This window comes from Pholis gunnellus (assembly GCF_910591455.1).
Source record: "Pholis gunnellus genome assembly, chromosome: 7".
In the NCBI taxonomy this organism is placed as follows: Eukaryota; Metazoa; Chordata; class Actinopteri; order Perciformes; family Pholidae; genus Pholis; species Pholis gunnellus.
This window is the reverse complement of record NC_136533.1, coordinates 13,600,792-13,623,244: the sequence shown is the minus strand read 5'-3', so window position 1 is coordinate 13,623,244 and position 22,453 is coordinate 13,600,792. Positions and strand designations below refer to the sequence as shown.

At 44.4% G+C, this 22,453-nt stretch overlaps 1 protein-coding gene across 9 annotated transcripts; it reads right to left on the bottom strand.

Moving 5' to 3' along the window:
• Positions 1 to 61: 61 nt before the first annotated feature.
• On the bottom strand, positions 62 to 20,036 carry c2cd5 (C2 calcium dependent domain containing 5). Of its 9 annotated transcripts, none has more exons than XM_079162984.1 (30): positions 19,754 to 20,036; positions 19,126 to 19,234; positions 18,895 to 18,981; positions 18,596 to 18,767; positions 18,407 to 18,502; positions 18,084 to 18,239; positions 17,733 to 17,970; positions 15,772 to 15,932; positions 14,292 to 14,510; positions 13,696 to 13,784; positions 11,855 to 11,963; positions 8,449 to 8,563; positions 8,195 to 8,293; positions 7,957 to 8,068; positions 7,753 to 7,832; positions 7,467 to 7,653; positions 7,214 to 7,378; positions 6,590 to 6,634; positions 5,855 to 5,995; positions 5,703 to 5,766; positions 5,508 to 5,569; positions 5,170 to 5,268; positions 4,979 to 5,068; positions 4,784 to 4,862; positions 4,448 to 4,540; positions 3,941 to 3,973; positions 3,509 to 3,640; positions 2,157 to 2,350; positions 1,924 to 2,070; positions 62 to 1,774 (listed from the first exon to the last, which is right to left on the bottom strand). In XM_079162984.1, exons 2-30 carry the CDS (start codon positions 19,213 to 19,215, stop codon positions 1,649 to 1,651), a joined length of 3,480 nt encoding a protein of 1,159 aa, XP_079019110.1. In that variant the 5' UTR covers positions 19,216 to 19,234; positions 19,754 to 20,036; the 3' UTR covers positions 62 to 1,648. The 9 variants fall into 9 exon arrangements, with proteins under 9 accessions (XP_079019110.1, XP_079019111.1, XP_079019112.1 ...); XM_079162985.1 differs by having other exon boundaries at positions 3,539 to 3,640; XM_079162986.1 differs by having other exon boundaries at positions 3,509 to 3,610.
• Between the last annotated feature and the right edge of the window lie 2,417 nt (positions 20,037 to 22,453).

Here is a 22,453-nt window from a genome sequence, read left to right as displayed (position 1 = left end):
ATTAAAAAAAGATTAAAAGTCTTAAAAGTCTCATCACAGACGATGGTCAAAGAGATGCATCTTGGTTTGACTGAGTTTATTGTGCAAGACTTACTAGGCGAGCATACAGATTCATGGCAATAAAAAGCGGGTCTGCATGCTGCTAATCAGAAAGCAAAAGCATCTAAGTATGTAACGTTCAAGTTTTAGACACATGTATTTAAAACTAATCACACACCGCTGATCAGACAAAAACACAGAGTACCACATATTCTCTGACACATTGAGTCATCATTGCACAGTTAAAATGAGCTGTATGTTTCATACATGTTATGCTACAAAAATACTAAAATCTGACTTTAGAGAACATTTACAGTTTATTTTCAGGTGGCACTTACACCATTATATGCTTTTTTTTTTCCAGCACTGGACATGAATGTCAGAGATGTAGAGATGAGTAGCAGGATTATCATACACAACATGAGTGCACAAGCATCAGCGATGAAGCTTGACAAAGGTATGTCAAATCTGACAGACAGCAAGAAGCATCGAGAAGCGGAACGGATCCTAGAGCTGCAAGTGACGTACAAACACTGCTTACGGTTTAATTCAGTCAAAACCATCTCTAATACTTTATCCTATGAAACCACCCTGGTGCCACATTTTACCCAATATACCCCTCACCATTTGCCCTCTCACTCCTTTATAAGTTAATAAAAGGCATACGTGCCTTTTAATCTGAGCATTTTAAGATAGAGCAGTACAAAACTCTAATAGTTTAATCTATAAAATAATCACTGGAATAAACAGTTATGGCTGTTGGAAAGGAATATTCTTGCCCTACAAAAATACATGCATGTGCCAGTAACCCTTGCCTTTTGTGTTTTCATTATTATCAGTATAGATGAGATCATTATTTGACACTTTCTGTAGACATTTGACCACATGTAGGATACTGCCTATGAGCAATACTGTGACAGTAAGTAGGAAGATTATCCATAACATAAAATGTAATTTAGACATTAAAAGTGGACACCAATTAACAAATAGATAATTATAACTAAATGGCCTCACAGGGTTCTCTGGGTTGTTTTGATTCAACATTTCCACTCGAGTGAGGCTTTTCTATTTTAAGGAAGCGCACCAGCTTTGTTAGTCATTATGTGGCCACTTTAAAATGATCTGATGTCATGCAATATCCCTTTTGGCATGGCCGTTCAATGACTCCTCCTGTGAGCTGTAGAGGGACGAATTAGTCATAGCTGCCGCACTTGTGCCCACACACGAAGGAATGGCCAACATACTGTAGCTGTCGGTGGCCCTATTATGGACGGGTGTAATACATATACAAAAGTTAGATGCAGAGGGGTCCTTTGGCTGTTTTGAAACACCCAGATTACCTAATTCCCAAAGAGCTACATCAGTATCTTCTGCACAAATATTCTCTTTAAACACAAAAAAAAACTAAATGTACTATCATATTAATCCAGACTGCATATTTCTGAGTGTGTGTGAGTAATTGTTCTTTATTGCCTGCGTTCAAACCTGTGGATCTATTACAGAGTTTTAGGGCAGGCATAAACGACTCGTATTTGGACAGCTAGACTCAGAAAGCGTGTTCACTCAGATTGTGTGTCCTGCAGACAAAGTGAGGCTCTGTGTTTCACTGTCATGTAGCCTCATCTGTGGCACTAGCGCAGGTCTGTCCGATATTTGTCGTTGAGGGAGCGGGCTCCGGGTCCGTTTCCCTGACACAGATGACGGCATCACCACTCACATTAATGAGACACTGAGCCTTGAGGAGAAGAAGAAAAGACAGGAAGAATAAACCACAACACCACTAACAACTGAAGTCTGAGGATGCAGACAATAGTTCATTGTGCGTTTACGTATAAATGGACGAAGAGGTAAATACTTAAAGTCTGTGTGTGTGTGTGTGATTACCTGGTTCTTGTTTGGATTTTCCATTAACATACACTCTTTCATGCTGTAAGACACCACTGCATTGCCACCCAGGGCTGCTACATGGGCTCGAACCATCGAAAACACCTCTGCTATGAACGTATGGAGGAAGCCACTGACACCCCCTTCCTGCAGAGGGAAAACACAAACAATGTCGACAACTTTGCACAATATCGTGGGGCCTGTGCACGCGTAGCCCGTTTCTGCAGACGTACCTCCCGTAACGATGTTGTCTCCCTGATAAAGAACATGTTGATGATCCCGAGGTATTTAATGATGCGTGTCCCGGGGAGGAAGGAGAGCGGCGTCATCTTCACCACAGTGACGGAACTTCCCCTGAAAGAGCGGTTGGACTGCAGCGAGCGTGAGCGTCCCTCAGGCAGCGGACTGCAGCGCTCCAAAGATGAGACTGCAGGTTCAGAGAGAGCATGTGGAGGTCCAAAAGAGACATGAAAAGAAAAACAAGAGGAGGGAAGGTGGGGGGGAGACGAAAGAGAATGGAGATACCAAAAAAAAAAAAAAACACTCAAAAATAGGGGAAAAATAAAAGCAGATATGAACTCTTAAGCAGAAAGAAATGTGAATGTGGAATGTACGTGCAAAAAGGCAACCCTGTCAGCATTTTCACAGCAGGAGTGACATGTGTGCACTTATCTGCAAGTATGTCAGTTGTCTGTGTGGATGTGTGGTGCCAAAACAATGACTTGGAAAGCGTGCTTTGCCATGCATAGCATGCAGTTGAAGCAAACGGACAAGACAGTTAAACAGTGTCTGCAGACAGACAGACAGACCTGGGCACAGCTGTGTATGTGTACAAGTGTGAGTACAAGATTTTGCAGTACAGTGAAGTACATGAGAGAGAGTATTTAGATCTGTTTCAATTTGTGAAAGAGGCTTGAGAGAAATGGAGACGGACAGAGGCAGCTGTGAGCTGAGCTGGGCACATGTACACGAGCCAGAGTGTGAAAGATGCTCCGTCGTCTTACTGCAAATTTACCTGATGGGGCTTAAAATGCATCAAACCAGGAACCTTCAGAGTCACACATTAGATCGTAGTTTACTTACTGTGTACCGGACTAAAAATCATACCAGGTGATCTTGCAAAAACATCATTGCCCCACCTTGATCTCTACCACAGTGTTCAAATTTGTATGTGAACAGTTTATCTACAAATCATGGGAGGTCTTCTGAGCTTAAGCACATTCACGAGAGACAAATCAAAGGAATTCTTCTACTAATCATCAAATGTCTCCAACCTATCCAACCCTTACACATCTAAACAAGTACAAGCAAAAAGACTTAAGTTGTGATCATGGTGGCCGCGCGGCTGCAGACATTTAAAAGCCAGGCTTCTGATGATTGGGGATCCCTCTGAGGGGCGGGGCTTCAACGTTCACACTCTAGTTAAAAAGCTGGTGCTTGATTTACAATGCTCCGCCCCCCAGCGGCATGCATGGAGGGGTGTGCGAGTGTATGTATGCCAACATTTGCATGTGTGTGTGTGTTTGTGTGTGCGTGTGTGTGTGTGTGGGATTGCTTGTGAAACGGTATTTGTGGGTATGATCACCAGAGTGTGCTAGAGACTGTGTCCTCCTACTTGTCTTAACTGATCCCCGTCTTATGGTGTGAGCTTTCAGCCTAAGCAGCTCTAGCCAGGTGCTGCATCTGTCTGCAAAGGAACCGTAATCAACGGAGGCAGCTGGAGAGAACACACACACACACACACACACACACACACACACACACACACACACACACACACACACACACACACACATACACAAGCCCACACCCAAACATACACAAACGCAACAACGACAACAAGAGAGAAAAATAAAAAAATAAAAACAGGACACAAAAAACGAACAGAAAAGAACAAAAGTTGATGAGGTTTGGAAGTGGTGCAGGATAACTCTGTCCGAGACGAAAGGATGAAAAGGTCAAAACGGTGTGGTGGTTTTGGTAGCAGGGAGAGATGGTTGAGGGAAAGGGAGCTCACCTCTGGATGAGACGTTGGTAATCTCTGGGAAACCTGTCACACACACAAACATCAAAGTCTACCTTTGCACTTGGCAGGGAGTGGAAAGGGTTCAGGATCAATCCCTTGCTCTTGCCACAAGGCTTACAACGCATGTGTTACTTAGCTTTCACCTCCGATCATAGTTCTCCACCTAATCAGTACTTGCTAGAGATGGAGCAAGCTCCTTGCTCTGTGTTCATTTCATGTGAACGAAAAGTAAGCCATGCGGTTTTAGGAGCTTAACCACACACGGTCATCTAAGTTCAGACCAAAGGAGAACACACTGGGCTATGACACATCACGGTTTGTTTACCTGGTGAGCGAACCATCACCAGCTGATTTTTGCAGAGTTTTGCAGCTGGGGTGAGTAAAGAGACTGTACCTAAAGTTGTTAGTGGAGGATATGGGCAATGCCTGTTAATGAAGCAGGGCAGGGGGGGGGGGGGGGTTTAACACAATTGTTAAAAAACAATTGTGTGAGACTACCTGAGATTTTGGATGTTGGCTGACAGTTGGCGGATGACGAGTCTGCACATAACTCCATGGAAAACTGCAGCTGCTCTTCGGTCTCGCTGCCTCCTGAAACGAAGCGCATATAATCACTCAGGTGCTTTGAAAAACTCAACAGAAATGTCTTAAGATAACCTACAGACCTTTTGTGAGCAGTTTCCTTTTCTGACATGAGGAAAAAATTTGTATTTTTGATTTTAGGGTGAACTGACCCTTTAAAGTAAGCTTTTAAAACAAGACTAACAAGTGTTGGTGAAGGTATTAAAGACTGTCGGACTTCCCCAAAAAGATAATCTCTTGAACCAGACAGACCTTTGGTGGGGGGCTTCTCTGCCGTCTTCTCCTGAGTCTGGTCTTTGTCAAACGTCATTGCTACCGCTGTCACTGCGACCTGAATGGGAGGCAGACAGACAGAGGTACAGTAGATATAAGAAACGTTTAAATTTGACTTATCAATTCTGTTTTGTTTGCAATTTCACAAATCACAGATGTCCTGAAACCTCCCACCTGTATGAGTTCTTCCTCTGGCACTGCTACAGTGAAGTTCAGCTGACACAGACAGCAGGGGATCATCGAGCGCAACTTGAAGTAGAAACTCTGAAACAAAGAATGAATTGACTTGTAACAACTTTCATTATAAACAGTGTATAACATGCCCATTACAACGGATAAACATGGCACCCCATACGGCTTCTTACCTTTAGCAGATTCTCACATAGGTCAGTGAAGATCTTGTTCAAGCCTTGGTTAGTAAGATTGGCATTACTCAACCTAAAGACCCTCACGGATGTAAACATCTGTAACAAACACATAGCTTAAACTTACCAAAAATACACACAAGGAGCTTCATTTCCTAAATGACAGTAAATTTGTACTCTGCACTAATGGCCGTTTGTTATAATTAAGTGCAAGTTGTAGGCGACTCTACAGATTGAAGAATACTAAATGTGCACAATACCATCATCTACATGTATGAGAAATTGTTGTTTGGTGCTGTAATGTGTACAGAAAGCGACACTATATCATGTAGAGTAACCTGAACTCCTGAAGTCCAGTTGTGAATCCCAGGCATGATCTCAGTGTTGCAGCTGTAGAAACCTGAAGATATGAAAGTGGAAAAGGCGAGACAGGTGATGAAGCATAGCGACGTTTGTTAGCTCCTCAACCCAACTGGGAGATAGCTGCAGTGCAGATTGATGCACTGTGATGGCTGTGTGTAGACGGCGCACACCTGTGGGGGTCGGGGCATCGGTGAGGAGGGCGTGAATGTCCTCCACAGCATCAGTGTCGTCGATCTACGGAAATGACAGCAAATGTGTTCACAGACTACTTGTCCGTGGAAACAGCTGCATATGAATGTATTTAGTTTTTATAGAAACACACCTCCAGGACAAAGGCATCCTTCTTGCCATGGGAGAGGTCCAGTTCGGACACTTCATCTGAGCTTTCTGAGTGGGAGCGGAAAAGTCTGGAGCGTTGCCTCGGCTCAGGAATCGGAGAACCCACCACTTCCTCCGTCAGCTCCTGCAAGCAAAAGGGGGGGGGGGAACAAAACCTGAGCGGACGGGACGTCAAAGTGAACACCAGAACACCACAGCAGCAGCACATCTGCATCTCACTAGTGCCCAGACTGTACAGGTAGTAGAACGTCTATGTTAATAACACACCACATGCTCGCACTCACTCGAGTACCCAAATAAGATTCACCATTACACACACAGACAGACACACACCTGATGTTAATTTGAATATGGATCTGAAAGAGTAAGGAGTGGCTGAAACACACACACACACACACACACACACACACACACACACACACACACACACACACACACACACACACACACACACACACTTTAAAAAACACACAGGTGAGAGTGTGAATGGGGTAGATGGTCATAATAAAAGCACATCAACACAGATAAAATGAGTCTACAGTGGGCTGCCCTCGAGAGGCGACACCGGAGTGGGTTACACATCTATCTGTTCCCAAACGTCCCCAGTTTAGAACGGTCATACAGTTACAGTAAAAGTGGTGTAGTATTGAGATTAATATAGTGAAATATTTGTCATGCTTTGCTGTGTCTCACAGCTAAAAGTTGCCGTGCTCAGTACCATGTTTATGCCGCAGAATACCTCAGGGTCCAGGGCAAATAATTTCTTTAAATGACCAGAGAAAGACAAGAGGGGTAAGTTTTTCATGATTCACAAAGAACAGACTACTTATAATGTATGATTACGGACATGATTTTAACACTAGAATAGAGAGAATTAATCCCAAAATAAAGGAAACAGTTCAGCATGAAATGTATCGGTTTGTGTCAAAGATTGACTGCACTTAATGTGCAAAATAAAACCTTATTAACTTAATGCAACACTGTATGTGACAGTCACAATTCTTAAGTATTTAATGGCCATTAACTGCTGATATCAGCCCTAAAAACACATTAAATTGACCTAAGATGCAGGTAAATTAATAATATTCCCAAGATTTATCAGGGCACATGCTAAGTTCTCAACACATCTTAACAAACGTGGTTGAAACTGTTTTCTATTTACAGTATGGGCTGTAGGCTAACACCCACATGACACCCTGGCTTCCGTAGTGTCGAATGAAAGAGTGCAGAAACATAATTAGCAGTGGAAACCTGGCCTACTAGGGGAGAATTTGCAGACCGAGTCACAAAGCTAGTCCTTCCTCGGATCGATTACTGTCCATGCATGTGCTGCGTGTCTCACCGGAGGGTTTATTTGATACAGCTCTTTGTTCTTGGCTATGGTGTCATTGATCCTTTTCTGGATGGTGAGGATGTGATGCTCATTGCTGAGGTCACCAGGAGTCTTCCCCGCAATCTGGATGCCCCCTGGTGCCGGCAGGGCTGTCAGGTACACTCCTGTAGCAGACTGAACACACACACACACACATTTTAAAAGGAGTTGGAGCAAACACTTGTGCTGCTGATAAAGCCGTTAACCTAAAATGTCAACCTACAGCCAGACCCAGAAGCATGTTCTCTCCGACACTGATCTGTATGTGTAAGCCAAACAAAGAGTTCATGCTCCGCAGCTTCAGCTTGTTCATCAGCTGAGTGTGCAGCTCGTACTCCATGAAAGGCAGCAGGTTGGAGATGGCCGTCGCGTTCACTTCGCCCTGAGCCTTCTTTTTCAGACGGCACAGTCTAGAAGACAGCAAACACTGGTATTTACTCACTTTGTTCAACATCTTAGCTGTGAGGCTCCTCCAGGAGGAGGCCTTTGTTAACTGTGAGGTGTTGTACCTGGCCTGGATCAGGCAGCCCTTTCCCGTAACAGCCGCTTCTGGTGGCAGGTTGATTGTTGTGAACAGCACATCAGGAACCTTTAAAGAAAAACATAACAATTACTATAATTTATTTATACTTTCACTACACTTCTGACACTGGACGACCAAATATATGTGTAACATGTAGGAGTCTGTGATTCAGTTAAATTATATTTGAGACCTTCTGTCGCCTGCAGAGGTAACAGTAGGTGAGCTGGGCGGGAAAAGGCATGTTGAGCTCATCATACGGGATGTGGCAGAAACCACAGCTCGGGGGAGACGGCTCCTCAAACCTGGAGAACAACACACACAACATCTGGTATCAGCCTCCATGGGTCAATTCAGGCTGTGCTGTATATGCACACTGTTACCATACAAGGAGTCACAATCAGTTAGCTCAGTTTTTTAATCATGACAACCTGTGGTCGGCAATTCCGATGTCAAGGCAGCCTTCGCGCATATACCGAGGATTCAAGATGGCCGCTGTGCCCGATGCTGACAGGATACACACCTCCTCACTGTGTTGACGGGAGGTGGACAGATCAAGAGAGAAAGAAAGGTAAGAGGATGAGAACAGGGCATGAAACTATATGTGTTTAAGACAAACGAAATGCACTAGGTATAAAAAAGATGAAAAGGGAAATGCTTTCCCATGTGTGCTACTACTACATACCAGATGCTGGTGCTCTCGCTGTAGCCCACAACAGCATGGCAACCAAGAGCTTTGGCGTGAGATTTGATCTCCTGGCGAATCTCCTCCCACCAGGCGTCGCGAGTCTCCGGCTCATCTGCAAAACACAACATTCTGAATTATCTATCAAAACCTCACTGAACACTGAAGTCTAACAATGAGTTAACGCTAAACTGAACTAACTGTTGTCAATGTAGTGACGTAAAAAAAAAAGACAATTACAAACATTCCAACAGGAAATCAGACAAGTCTGTATCTAAACTGATCTGAGCTTTGATTTACCAGAAAATAAACAGACATCACACAGTTCACTTTGTATTTTCTGATACATGATTTAAATGGTGGATCAAAGCAAGCCAAAACCAACCATCAGTTTGTGAAACAAGGTGACAAGAATGAAATGAGAGAATGATGATGAAGGCAAAGTCAATGGCTAGGTTACTTGTGCGTGTTCTCACTGGCATTCCTTAAATGAACGTTATCTAAAAACATATTGTCTTTCTCGTCGACGTGTCCTTAAGGACACATGTGTGTCCTTAAGATACCCTGTGCCTGATGTGTTTCAAGTGTTTCCAACCCTGGTGATAAAGGTTTTACTTTAAAAAGGTATTGAGCCTTCATCATACTTAGGCTAAACCATGGGTGTGTTTCAATAGTCTAATAATGAGGCTTTGCTCCAATACCACCTCTGTTTTATTAACATTATTCATGAGAGCCTAATTGTTGCCCGTTGTGAGTTTAATCTCACTCATTTCTGGGTCTCTGAACAAACAACACATGAAGGAAGCTACATTAGAGTATTGAGCCGCACCCAATGACTCCCTGAGAGGGCCACATGCGGGCGGAGCCCCCCCCCCCCCCCCCCCCAAAAAAAAAAAAAAAAAAACAGAGAGAAGCTCATCTTCCGGGTGAGATGAACGAATGAGGGGGGAAAGAACGGGAGATCAACTGAAGAGATGAAGAACAATGACTGATGGCCAGGCTACAGGCCCACCAGGTGGGGTCCTTTAAACCAGAGCCAGCATGTCACACAGGCACAGGCTCACCAACGTGCACGCTCATGACCATGTGCACGCTCATGGGCAGAGAAGGGCCATATTCATTCACCAGAGTCCATCACATCTAGATTCATTTTTAAGTGATACCATATTCCCCAAGCTCATATCTTTCCTTCCATCCCAAATCCATTTTATTTTTTATTTTCCTCAACTGCCACCCATCAAATCAACCTGTCTTCCATGCATCCATCCATCCCTCCTTCTCTCTCTCTCTCTCTCTCCCACTCTCTCTCTCTCAGTATGAATACGGCCCAGTGAGTCAGGGATGCACATGCCCGGTCAGTGGCTCCTTGTCACATTGTAAACCTCCTAAACCTTCTCTGGTCTAGATAGGTTTGATTCAGGAAGCGTTAGAACAGCGCTGGGACAATGTCAGGGAAGCTCTTCTGGGGGGGGGAGCCAGGCCAGGCTTGATGGGGTGGGGGGGGTGGGGGAAGACAGTGCATGCTCAACTCAGCTCAGCACACAGATTAGAGGGAGGAGAATGGCAGCTCACTGAACTCAGTATCCAGGTCATGTTGAATTTGTTTGTGGACGTGGTTAAGTGTCAGTGTTGGGTGGGTGCACGCTGAACTTCAGTGAGCGGCCATGACTCCCGTGGGTGAGAGCAGTAAAAAGGGGAGGAAATACCTGCAGTGACACTATTCCAGTCTAGCAGTTTGTATGAGCGCGTGTTACCCAAGGCTGGGCCAGAACACACAGCGTTAGTACAGAAAAGAGAGAAGGAGAAGAAGAAGAGACAGTCTAACGAACAAGCACAGCACTCCACTGTTACTATGCAAAGACAGACAGCACTTCACAAACACTATGCAAAGACAGACTATACTCAGGCCTACACACACACACACACTCACAAGAAGAAGACTGACAGGGAAAAGAGGAGAATAGAGATGAGTCAAAGCTAAGATTTAAGGAGAAGATATACTACGTATCATACTAAAAGGAGCATACAGTAGCAGTATAACTCCAGTATTCTTTCTAATTTAAAAAGGTGCCCTGTAGAGTTTTCTTGTAAACAAACGTTTTTTCGAGTTTCTCACCCAATGCATGGTGTGTATCTTTGAGGTCTGACGGACCGTACTCATGAAAGCTGATGTTTTAAAATGATGACTCATGGTGAGAAACTCCACAAGGTGCCTTTAATGTTGCTCTGTCGTTGATAGAGTCAACATTGCGACAGTGAACAAGGCTCTTTCCAAGTTATAACTGCAATTTGGATGAGAGAAACTGATGTGACAAGGATTCTGTAAACACAAGTTTAGACAGGAGTGCTGCAGGTTTAATCATTGCATTGGCTTGCTTATTCCTTTATGCAGATTATTAATACAATCTTTTTTGGGTAGCTCGTTTGGGTTCACCTGTCTAACTCTGAAAAGAACCCTGTTCATCCTAACCCAGCCAACATTCGTCAGCTCTCCCCTCTACCTAAGTTCTCAGACATCCTTGAGTCAGAGCGGTCAAAGAGCATTACGGGGAACATTACTGAGGCGGTAAAGTGGACTCAGCAAATGTCTTATTGTCATCAATATAAATCTCATTTAAAAAAAAATCTGCTTAATACAAGAAAACATAAGAATTTCGACACAGAGATAAGAAGCCTTTCGGCAAATTTAGGAGCATATATATATATAAAAAACACCACAGCGCCACCTGCAGCCAACAACACCAGACAACAGAAGCAGCAGGCAGCTGATTGGAGCCATGCACAACTATTGCAAATAACCTCCAGGGGGCAGCGCCACAGCGACCAAAGCGCGCACACACACACACACACACACACACACACACACACACACACACACACACACACACACACACACACACACACACACACACACACACACACACACACACACACACACACACACACACACACACACACACACACACACACACACACACACACACACACACACACACACACACACACACACACACACACACACAGCCATCACATGATCTGTACATGTTACACAAAGCCAGTGAGTCAAACCACAAGGTGAAAGTTGTCCCTATCCATGACACATCTGATGATAGCCGATGCTAACTTTACTTCCTTGAAAATGCCACAAAGCTGCAGCCTATGAATGTGAGCAGGAACAGCTTTCACCTGCATTAAGACTTAAGTACATGACTGATCATTTCTCCAAACAATCAAACAGATTGGGACTTGGACCATTCGTGGGATAACTGGTCAACACAAGAGGATAACGGGCAGCATTGACTAAACAGCACTCACGCGACGCTGGAGGAGCTCAATCATATGGTTTCACGGGACAGTGGACGAGCTACATTAGGACATCGTGTGTTAGCGTGTGTGCTGCACTCACCGGGGTTGTGAATACGGTCCAGTAGTTTGACAGAGCGAGCGCTGACCACTCCGCCGACATGAACCAGAAACCCAGGTGGAAAAGACGCCAGGGTGAAGAAGGGGAACTCCTGCAGATAGAAAAAGGCTGAGTCATTTACAGCAAGGGAACACACACTCTGGACTGTATTTGTGTGCGTTTGATCATTATGTAATGAGTGCTCCATGGATGTAACATTTTATTAGTTTATATTTTTCAAAATGATTGATTAAAGACACTTGTTTTCTATGTACGGTATCTTTAACTGATGAGTGTAGACTTGAGTGATAATATTGTTAATGTTATACCAGGAAAAGTGCCAACATGCAGCAAAGATTAGGTGTTATGGTGTGTGTGCCCCCCCCCCCCCCCATGCAACACCCCAGAGGAGTCCCCACTCACTCCATTCAAGCCTACACTTTAGAGCATTTTAAATAGATCTGGAAGTGATTGAGAAAATGTATTTTCAATAAAGCCTGCGTATTTTGTATCACTGATTTAGTGATTAATTCAATCCTTACAAATCTATATAAATGCATTAATTAGGTTTGAAGTTAAAAGTGAAGAACACACACAAGGTCCTGGCTTAGGATCAGGACTCTGTTATACATGCTGTTCTGTCCTCCGACGTGACATCTTGTCCTCAAATAATGTGAATGCAAATCCATGCAGTCACTCACAAAAGGAGTCAGACTGCCCGTTAGCGTCTTAGTCCTCATCCTAGACTGAAGTGATGACCACTCATACAGAAAATCTGAGGGACGTTAGGATTTCCAACCATGCAGGTGTATGTGATGAATGGCTTTTCATGGGAAATAAACTACCAATAGGTTTATTTCTTCTCCAGCACTCCAGCAAGGAAGACGACTACTAATTTGACTGACAGCTCCTCCCACTCCGAGCAAGGAGGCAAGAATGAGGTGATGAGGTGAGCGTGCTCATTCCCGTCGTGGACACAGGGAAACCAAAATCAGACTCAGGAGAGAAAGTCAGAAAGGAGGGAGGTGCTTGACAGGAGTATCCATCCACACACACACACACAGACACACAGTCACAAACCCCTTCAAACTTGAAGGGATCACAGCTCCTAGCCTCCAGCCCTCCGCCAAACATGTCTGTGAATCTTTTAGAGCGCGGTAGGTGCCGAGCAAACGCACCATGGGCCGTGGGTCACACAAGGATACCGCGGCCATTTTGCTCAGCCCAGCCTGCTCCTCTTAGATCTACATACAACTAGAGGAGGGACGGGGTTAGGAGATGATTCGGACTTGGTGGTGGCCCTCAGCTGGTCAGGGTGTTTTGGGGAAAGGACACAGAGAGAGAGAGAGAGAGAGAGCGTCACACTGATGGGACATACCCTGGCGTCTAACAATAACCCAGAGGAGGTCGCTCCCTGAGTAGCACAAATGGTCAAGAGGACAGAGAAAGGGAACATTACTTGCTCTTTCAGAGACCCACTCCCCATTAAACACTGAAGTGCAAATTAGTGATATTTCACAGAGAATGTAGCCGTGGGAAAATTAGTGCGCGACACGCGGTGTGCAAGTGACTGGCCTACGTGCAGACATCTGAGGCCGGTACGCAGCGCAGACTGGTTGTCAAAGCATTAACTGGCAAAAAAAATGCCACGCCTAGCTAGCTGCTTTGGCTCGTGATGCCGCTTGTAGTTAATCAAGACAGCCTGGAGATAAACACAACGTATGTGTACGTGAAATTCATTGAAACGGAGCACTTGAACTCGTGTTTTGCTCTGCATGTCAGTCCCAAATGTCTGCATATAGAGTGAGTCGGTGTATACACGTGTGAGCGTTGAGTCATTGTACCCTCTGCTCGAGAGCCGTCTGCGTCTGCTGTCTCAGCAGGGTCTTCAGAGGCCCCGCCTCCTTCCCGACGCTGCCCCCACTGCCCATTCCTGATCACAGAGGAGAGTCCGGCTTCAGTTTTGTCACTTTCAACACACACACACAGGTCAATGGACTAAAGAGGCGGTCAATCTGTCGTCAACACGTTGATCGTTACGTTGCAGTATGAATGTTATTATGACAAACCAAGTGGAAGCAACAGCTGGAATTGCACACAGAAAGATTAGATTGAGAACAGTCAATAAACCTGCTTCTTCCTCATAATAAGACTGCCCTACTCTGAAGATCATGAATACTGGACCTAGTAGTTTGGGTACGCCTGATTAACACACCTAACCACATGGTGGAGTGGGAGAATCCTGAATAGGACTCAGGACTATCAGTCAGTGGTGTAGCTTGTGGGCAGTTGCACCATGCATGCTGAGTTATTTGTTCCAGTTAACACCAGTCAAGTCAATCTGAACAGTCCTGCCGTTGACCCAATATACAGGAGAGGTGCCAACACTACGCTGTTGTAAAGTTCTGTCACGTGATGGCACACAGCAGTCCTACTATACCGGAGGCTGCCAGCAGCAGGTCCTCGGTGAAGGACACACTCTTTCTCAGCAAGACAGAGTCTGAGTGGGCGGTGGAGGGAGGGGGCGGGGTGGTGGCTCTGGGAGCAGAGCTGTGACCACAGCCCACTGAGCCAGAACCAGGAAGGGACAGAGTGTCTGTGGAGAGGGTGGGGGAGCTGGGGCACAGGAAGATCCCCGGCCTGCGTCTCAATGGCTCCACTATCCAGCGGGGAAAAAAAGAGATGAAGGGTTCACAGAGAAACAAAGATATGTTGAGAATGGACAGGCAGAGCAATGAGGAGAGTGGTCAGAAGCACAACAAATGAGGAGGAGGAAGAGGATGTGACAGGGAGAAAGTGGACAGTAGCGTAAAGAGAGATTAGCCTGATAATCAGACCGAATTGCCATTTTGTTTCACTTCATTTATTGAGCGTGATACTGTGTTCATGTTAGCCGTTTGCCGGTTGATGTTGGTGTTTTATTTCTGCTCTAACCACTCATTAATCTAATCATTTCTAATCACTCTGGAGCGACCCACATACGCTGTGGTCGAGGCTGCTAAGAGCAGCAAACTCAATGTTTTTTCAAGACAAAGGGAGGAATGTTTTAGAGTCTTTGCTTCTTTAAGCTTTGTTACCAGTGTTCATGGATCTGGCTAGCAATCTGTGCAAGGAGATAACGCCTACAAAAGTTCTGACTGGTTTACTGTTCCTCCAACTGTCTGAAAGTATCATCAGTGGGCACAACACTAGACCCATTTCAGTGCAGAACAAATGGAGATGTGGGAGGCAATTCAGAGGTCTGGAACCAAGCTACAGAAAGGAAGTGGTGCGCTAAAGGAGGAGGAAAGGCAAGTTGACATAAACAGGTGAGAGAAGGAAAAGAAGAATGTTGGGAGCAAAAAGGGGGATGACGGGGAAAGAATATGATAAACTGATAGGAGAGGAGGAAATATGAGAAAAAGAAGTAGGAGGAGTGGGAACAAGGACAAGTGAGGTCGGCTTGGGGAGACTGCTGGTCCCCTCCCGAGGAGTCAGGTGAGCGGCTCTGGTAGGAAGCTTCTTTAGGCTAAATGTTCAAATGTGCTCAATGTGTCCCTGGGGCAGAGTTGGACTAAAGTGACCTTTTGCTCAATGATTAAGCATAATGGCTGGTGATGAATACTTGACCTTAGATTAACAACAGCCCCTCATGAGACACAGTGCTTCTATTAAAGACCATAACAGGGGAGGGGGGGGGGGGGGCGCACTGAGGACAATGGTTAGGAAGGGACACAGCTAAATAAATATTTGCAACACTGTTTACAATAAAGTAATGTTCAACTCAATCTTAAAAAAAAATGTTTAAAAAATAAATAAATAAACAGAAATTCAAAAAACCACCACCAGAGTAGCACCACAGTGAGGTGAGGGAGAGGGGGGGGGGGGGGTGTAGGAATGGGTGAGGGGGGTGGGGTTGGGGGGGGGGCAAGTGTTCTTACCCGTCTTGGGCGTCAAACTGAGGTCTGTGTCTGATGATGAGGACTGGCGGCTGCATGGCTTGGAGGGAGAGAAGGGGGGAGGAGAGGAGGAGGAGGTGGGAAGGGCTCTGAAAGGGGTTGGCGGGCCGGAGGACGAGGTCAGATCCTCACCAAATACCGGCCTGCCAGGAGAACATGACACACACACGAACACACACCCACCCACATCAGTCACCACTCTGTGTGTGTGTGTGTGTGTGTGTGTATATGGGAGTGGGTCAGCATTGCCAATAAATGGAAAGGTGTCTATTTTCATGTGTGATTTGTTTTGCATTGGGTGAGGTGTGTTTGAGGTGCTACGGATGGCTGGAAAACAAAAAAAAAGCAAGCATGGAAAGCAAAAAAAAAAAGAAAGATGAACACAAATTAAAAGCACACACAAACACATTAAACTAAAGAAAGCAACATGGAAAAACACAAGGAGGTCAACAGAGGATGACGAGCTGAAGCATGTGTCCCAGTAGAGAGAAGCAACGGTGAGGTGACTGTCGAGATATATCGGGGCCCTCGCAGAAGGATGCAACTGGGAATCTGACTGCCAACCCTCTATCGTTGGAAAGAAATTGTACAGGTGGAGGTATTATGAGTCTATCATCAATGCTGGGTCTTTCACTGACAAAAGGTGTATGGGTCTGCCTGGTCGTCTTTGTCTTGATGCCTCAGTCTCCCTCATATAAACATCACTGTCTACTTCTCTATTTCTAACTTCTTGTATCTATTCTATGCTTCTGCGTACCAGTGAAGATGAGCGTGGGAACAGAGACAGAGAAGTTCTGGGACAGTCTCTGGGAGCTGCAGGCCGAATGCACTGGGCTGTTGTGGGTGGAGCGGCATCCGTGGGCAAGGGGAGACCTGGGCCAATCAGCGCACAGAGGGAGGAAGACAAGAGGACCGATTTGGACACAAGCAGTGAGAAACGTCCCAATCCAAATGCAGCCAGAGAGCCAAAAGAGGGAGAAAGAGACTCACACAAGAACCAACACCACAACATTGCAATAGAGTGCAAAAGGAGACACAAGGGGAAAAGAAGTTTGTTTTTACTCCCTCTCTAAGCCCCTGTAATTGCATTTAACGCCACGTGAAAGCAGCGGGAAACTCAAGAGTTTTAGCTGAGAGCTTATGCATCGCTCAGCTAAAAATCTCAGTATCACACAAACATGCACAAAAGGGATGCAAACACCACAGAACAAAAGACACGCGGATAATCTAACCTGTAGAGACATTGTTTGTTTCCACACTACAGATGAAACAATAACCATCGACTGAACGATGTGGATCCCTTGCAGAATAACCAAAATATGTAAATCCCCGATACACACAATCTCACACACTGGCGCACAGATAAACTGTCTAAATGCAAAAAAAATAAAATAAAAGAGGCACACATGCACTCAACTGTAGATATGCTTACAGTAATTGGATAAAAAAAAAAATCACAATTTAACCACTCAATAGTCAGGGTGAGGACCAAAGTAAAGGAGCACACTGTTAAAGGCTGAGCAGCACACGTGGGCTGGATACTCACTAAAAGACGCAGCACTAGAACATGCAGAGGCAGAGCGGAAAGCCATGCAAGAGCGGTCTAAAAGAGCAGACAAAGGGGGAGGGGGGTGTTTGAGGATGGCTGTGTGTGTACTGCACATGTGTGTGTCTCAGGATATGTTGTGTGCTGTTAGTTTCATGATGCAATGACACGCGACCCAATAGACACAAACTACAAAAAGGGAACCAAAGATTCTGAGACACACACACAAGAGTTACAGCTAGACTATACACAGACTAACATTCAGTACATTGCACACTCACACTCTCCCCGTCATGCACACACACCGATCATATTTCCACATTCTCACAGATTTGCAGTGAGACTTGCACGTTAAAAAGAGGCAGGGTCCATGCTTGTGTTGTTGGTTCATACTCACTCCTTTGCATCCTTGGAAGGGGAATTGCAGGCATTGGAAGTGGGGGCTGTGTTCGGGTGCATGTGTGTGTTGGTGTTGGGGGCGCTCCCAGAGCTGAGTTTGTCCAGTGTGCAGGCAGTACCTATGGCCCGGACCACCAGACCCGACTCTCCCTCCAGGTCAAAACACTGTAAGTAGCCCACCACTGCATTCCCGCCCATCTCCAATACCTTCAGCCCTATTTTCCTCTGCAGCTCTCCTAAATAGGGGGTAACACAAAGCCACATTAACAAGAGAGGGGTAGAACAGAGAGGACCAATCTATTCTGCCTCCACACCGACACCAATAGAGGATCACCATACATTATCTTACCAGACATAAGAGAGATGAGCCTCTGCCGGGCCTCATTGGAGGCCCGGGGAGTTCTTATGCGGTCGATCCACTGGTACTCTGGATCTTCATTCACCACAAGCTCCTCCACAAACCCGTGCACCATCGCTGCCCTGTAGCACCTTGGAATGGATGTGGCTACCAAACACCACAAAGAGTGAAAAGATTTGACATCTTCCTTGCATTGGTTTTGTAGGTGACTGCAATATATAATGTCAATCTGTATTTCATGCACACAGATTGTGTCATATGCTGTTTCTGTAAACTGTAAAACAATTGTGAACCAAAAGTCCAGTCAGACATACTGCAGAAGAACTTGACCCCGCAGGACGACTGTCTGAAGCGGTTCAAATCGTTGAAAAGCTCCACTTTGACAAGGACATTGATCTCCCCGCGGATACCTAAGAACAAATAATAAGAAACACATTGTAACAAGGGGAAAGGACATAAGGGGAAAAGTGCATTTATTATGTCAGATTAGTTTATTCTTGTACCGTGGATTGTATCATAGATGGGAAACCAGCCAGAGATGACAGAGGCAGCCTCACTGCACAGCAGCGGGTCAATGTCAATGTAAACTTTCCCTATGGCATCGTTAGCACTGTAAGTATCGTGGTCCAAAACTGTGACCTGCAACGGCTCATCCTGCAAGTCCTCATCGTCAACCTACACAGCAAGAGGAGAGTAAGAGAGGTTAGGAATGCTGACGTTTAATTCATCCACATTGTGTGATGCATTCAAATAATACGACCACTGCCCGCCAGGTGTAAAGAGAAGCTCGCTGGCCTTTTACCTCAAATTTGAACCATTCTGAATTCCATTGCGGATTGAGGGATTTGTGACAGACGTCGGTTTTGAAAGTTGTGTTTCCAAACTTAACCTGGGAAATAAAATGCACGAGACACATCTTTTAAAATGCCACATTTGCTATTGTGTGTGATCCTGAAACTATGCTAAATATATGTTGTTACAGACGTGAATAGTTTGGTTTCATTAAAAGCATTGCTCTTCAAGGTTCACTCACCTCTACGAAAGCATCAGTCAGGTCACTGGCTCTGTCCATCACAGGCAAGTGGCGCCCAGCCACAATTTTGGCCTTCAGTTTCCCAGGCATGGTTCACTTTTAAGTTGATCTGTGAACAAATCATATGACTAACAATAAAACATGTATACATGGCTTTTCAACTGATCACGTGCGTTAATCAACACTGCTCTCACTAACAGCAGCGATGACTGAAGAGCGAGCCATTCAAGTAACGTAACGTGAGCATATGTTGTTGACAGTGTGGAGAGCCCACTCCATCTATTTACTTATTAGCTAATGAGCTAGCTTCCGTCCGCTAAACTATCATTTAACGCGTCTAGCGCCAGTCTGAGCAGTGTATCGACTTGGTTTATAGGCATGTATTGAACTACCGTTAATGAACACGACAGCAACTGACAGTTGACGTTAGCTGGTTAGCTAAATTATGTTAGCAAAGCAAGGCTAGCAAGAAAAGCCATTTAGCGTTAGGTTAACTGCATTGCAGTCAATCTCCTTAGCGCCACCTGATCGGCCATGTTTTTACAATCATACTGCAAAGCCAAACACCTACGTAACAACAATACTATACTGCTAACGTTACTCCCAGTACAAACAGTAGTATCCTCACCAGTGCTGTAATATCAACACACAGCTGTCAAAGCGGCAGCGCGACCGTTTCTCGGACATTACTGTTGACAGCCCACCGCTCGTCTGACCTCCGTGTCTCTCCCATAACATGAGACGTTAACGTTAGTTCACAGAACACCAGGACGGATAGTCTCGTTCAAATGAGAAACATGCATTAACTAGTATTACGACTAAATAGATAGGGTTACACAAGTGACGTTACGACCGACTTATCGATTCATAACCAACACGTAGCACTGGTTAGCGCGTGTAGCTAACGGCTAGCTTGATAAGGATATAGCTCATGATGAATGAGTGTTCACGGGTTAGCGCATGCTAGCTTCAGGTCGCCTCGTAAATGTGTGCTTCCATTTGAAACGCTACACTTATGTTCCTCCGGTCAGAAAAAACCCCCAAATAAACATTTTATAAAATTAATCTCACTGAAAATATATCAAAGATATATACGTATGAATATAATATGGACTTGGAGTGGATAGATAGTATAGCTATTGACTCACTAAAATACAGTATATACATTTCTTTAAGGCAGCATTGTATTGTGCATGGGCAATGATAACCACTTATTGGTGAAGCAAGTACTTCTTTTAATAAATATGATGTATAGATTTATTGATCAGCCATGTTATTGTTTAGCTTTTTTGTAATTTTCGTTTTTTATGAATCATTTATTTCTTCGCACTGTAACAGAAATGGAGAGGCCTGTGAAGTCTGTGGATTTTCTACATTTTTCTTATTGTCAAGAAATTACACAATGCACTTGCTATACTGTTTCAGTGCTTTCTGCAGAGGTCCCGGCTGAGGCCTATTCCCCATTAAATACTCCAATGCTGAGCCGTGTGCCTGGTGGATTTGTCTCAATCAAAACACAAAGCCTACAGTTTGTCACCTCTGTCCAGAGGGGGGAGTCAGACCATAGGTTGGTATTTTTGGTCTGTATGCATCTATGAAGAAAAATGTCTGTGCCATCCCTGGAACTATGAGGAGGGAGTCATCACTCAATATTAGGGTATACATATATGACCATCTATATGATCTCTTTTTATCTGGACCCATTTTAAAGGTTAACAGGAGGATGACGAGAGCGTTGTTTATCCAAAAATAGATATAGTTTATACGTGTTGCATGCCGTCTTGTGCGGTAGAGGACTAAACTGAACCTGCCTCTATTTAAAACACAACATGCTTTTGTTCATGTAGGCCCACAAACCATATCATCACTCCCACAGAAATGAAGCATGCCAGAAGAAGGTGACACCATCCAGGTCAACAATTTCCAACCTTTAAAGGATGGTAACCGATATGTGCCATAAAACAAATAAAGAAAAAGATACAATGAATATGGAACCAATGTGTTCTTTCTGCATCATACACTATTTGTAATCATGCCACAAAGCACACACATGCTATGACCCCAAGTGAATTGATTCTGTATCAATGCAAACGAGAGAGAGAAGAGAAAAGGGTACAAAATGTGTCTATCTTTAAAAGTGATGACAGGCAAGGCATTCATACCATGCTTTCCTGGTAATCTCACATAAACTTGTAACCATCCTGTAAAAAATAAGAGAAATATTGGTTTTGGGTCTAGCAATTTCACCTCACATCAAAGTAATGTCCTTGGTTTGAATCTCAGCTGTCTTGTTTGTGTTTGTTCCCACAGTCCAAAGACATAGGCTACATAAATCAATGGAAATGGGGCACAGCGAGCCTTCCCTTAGTGCATGCTGGGACTCCAACTTGTCTGTGACCCTGAAAAACAATACACAGGTGTGAAGAATGAGTGAATGCTATTGGTTGAACCTTTGATGTTGAAGTTGAACTCATTGCACTGGTCATACTACACAGAGCTGGTGCACTTGTCCTAGTAATAATTCATTTCGACCAAACTGAAACAGTGCTCTTCACAGCAGACACTTGTTGTCTCTTGCTCTTCTTGGTCGGAATTTCCGCGCACTGGATGTCAAATACACACATATGTTAATATTTTGTATTCATGTTTTATTTATGCATGATAGTCTACAATCTTTGACACTTGAGAAGGACATTACTATTAACACCAATCAATAAGCATACAGGTGTTCTAAAAACATATTCATCAGATAGGACACCAGCATAAACCTTCTTACTCATCTTATAAAATATCTCAAAATCTACGGGATGGATTGACACAAAATGTGCCTATGTGCCACTATGCCACCATGTGTCTAATAGTGACTGAGTGGGTGCACCACATTGTGAGGATGACAGACATAGCACCAGAAAGGTTATTGGATATGGCGACGTGACCTCTTCTGTGGAGCAACACAAACATACAGGAAAATAATGTATGTTCTTCTGGTCTTTCCCATAACATATGCCTTCACAAATATGTTACATGTGTTGTACAATGTAAATTATATTAGACTAATAAGTAGCCTATTTTTTTGTTATTGCTCTCAGATGACACACTCCAGGATCTGATGACCAGTAGGCAAATACTTTAGTTTCAGACTCATCATCCTTTCCATCAGCGGTGATAATCATGTCAGTCAGTATGTAGTTGTTGAGTTAACAAACGGAGATTTCTCGTTAATCCCGATGACCGACCAATAATGTGTGACAAAGAGGTGGGCGGTGTCACAAATCCAGATATTCGAGAAGTTAGAAAAAGGGAAGATGTCTCACTACGTCCTTCCTTC

What these genes read in the sequence shown, in the direction of transcription:
- c2cd5 (XM_079162984.1), bottom strand. Translation starts at nt 19,215, where the DNA reads ATGCCTGGGAAACTGAAGGCCAAAATTGTGGCTGGGCGCCACTTGCCT. An exon ending in ACCTCTGCAGGCGACAGAAG is followed by an intron (nt 7,833 to 7,956) that starts GTCTCAAATATA and finishes TTTTCTTTAAAG; the next exon opens with GTTCCTGATGTGCTGTTCAC. An exon ending in TATTCTGCGGCATAAACATG is followed by an intron (nt 5,996 to 6,589) that starts GTACTGAGCACG and finishes TTTTGCTTGCAG; the next exon opens with GAGCTGACGGAGGAAGTGGT.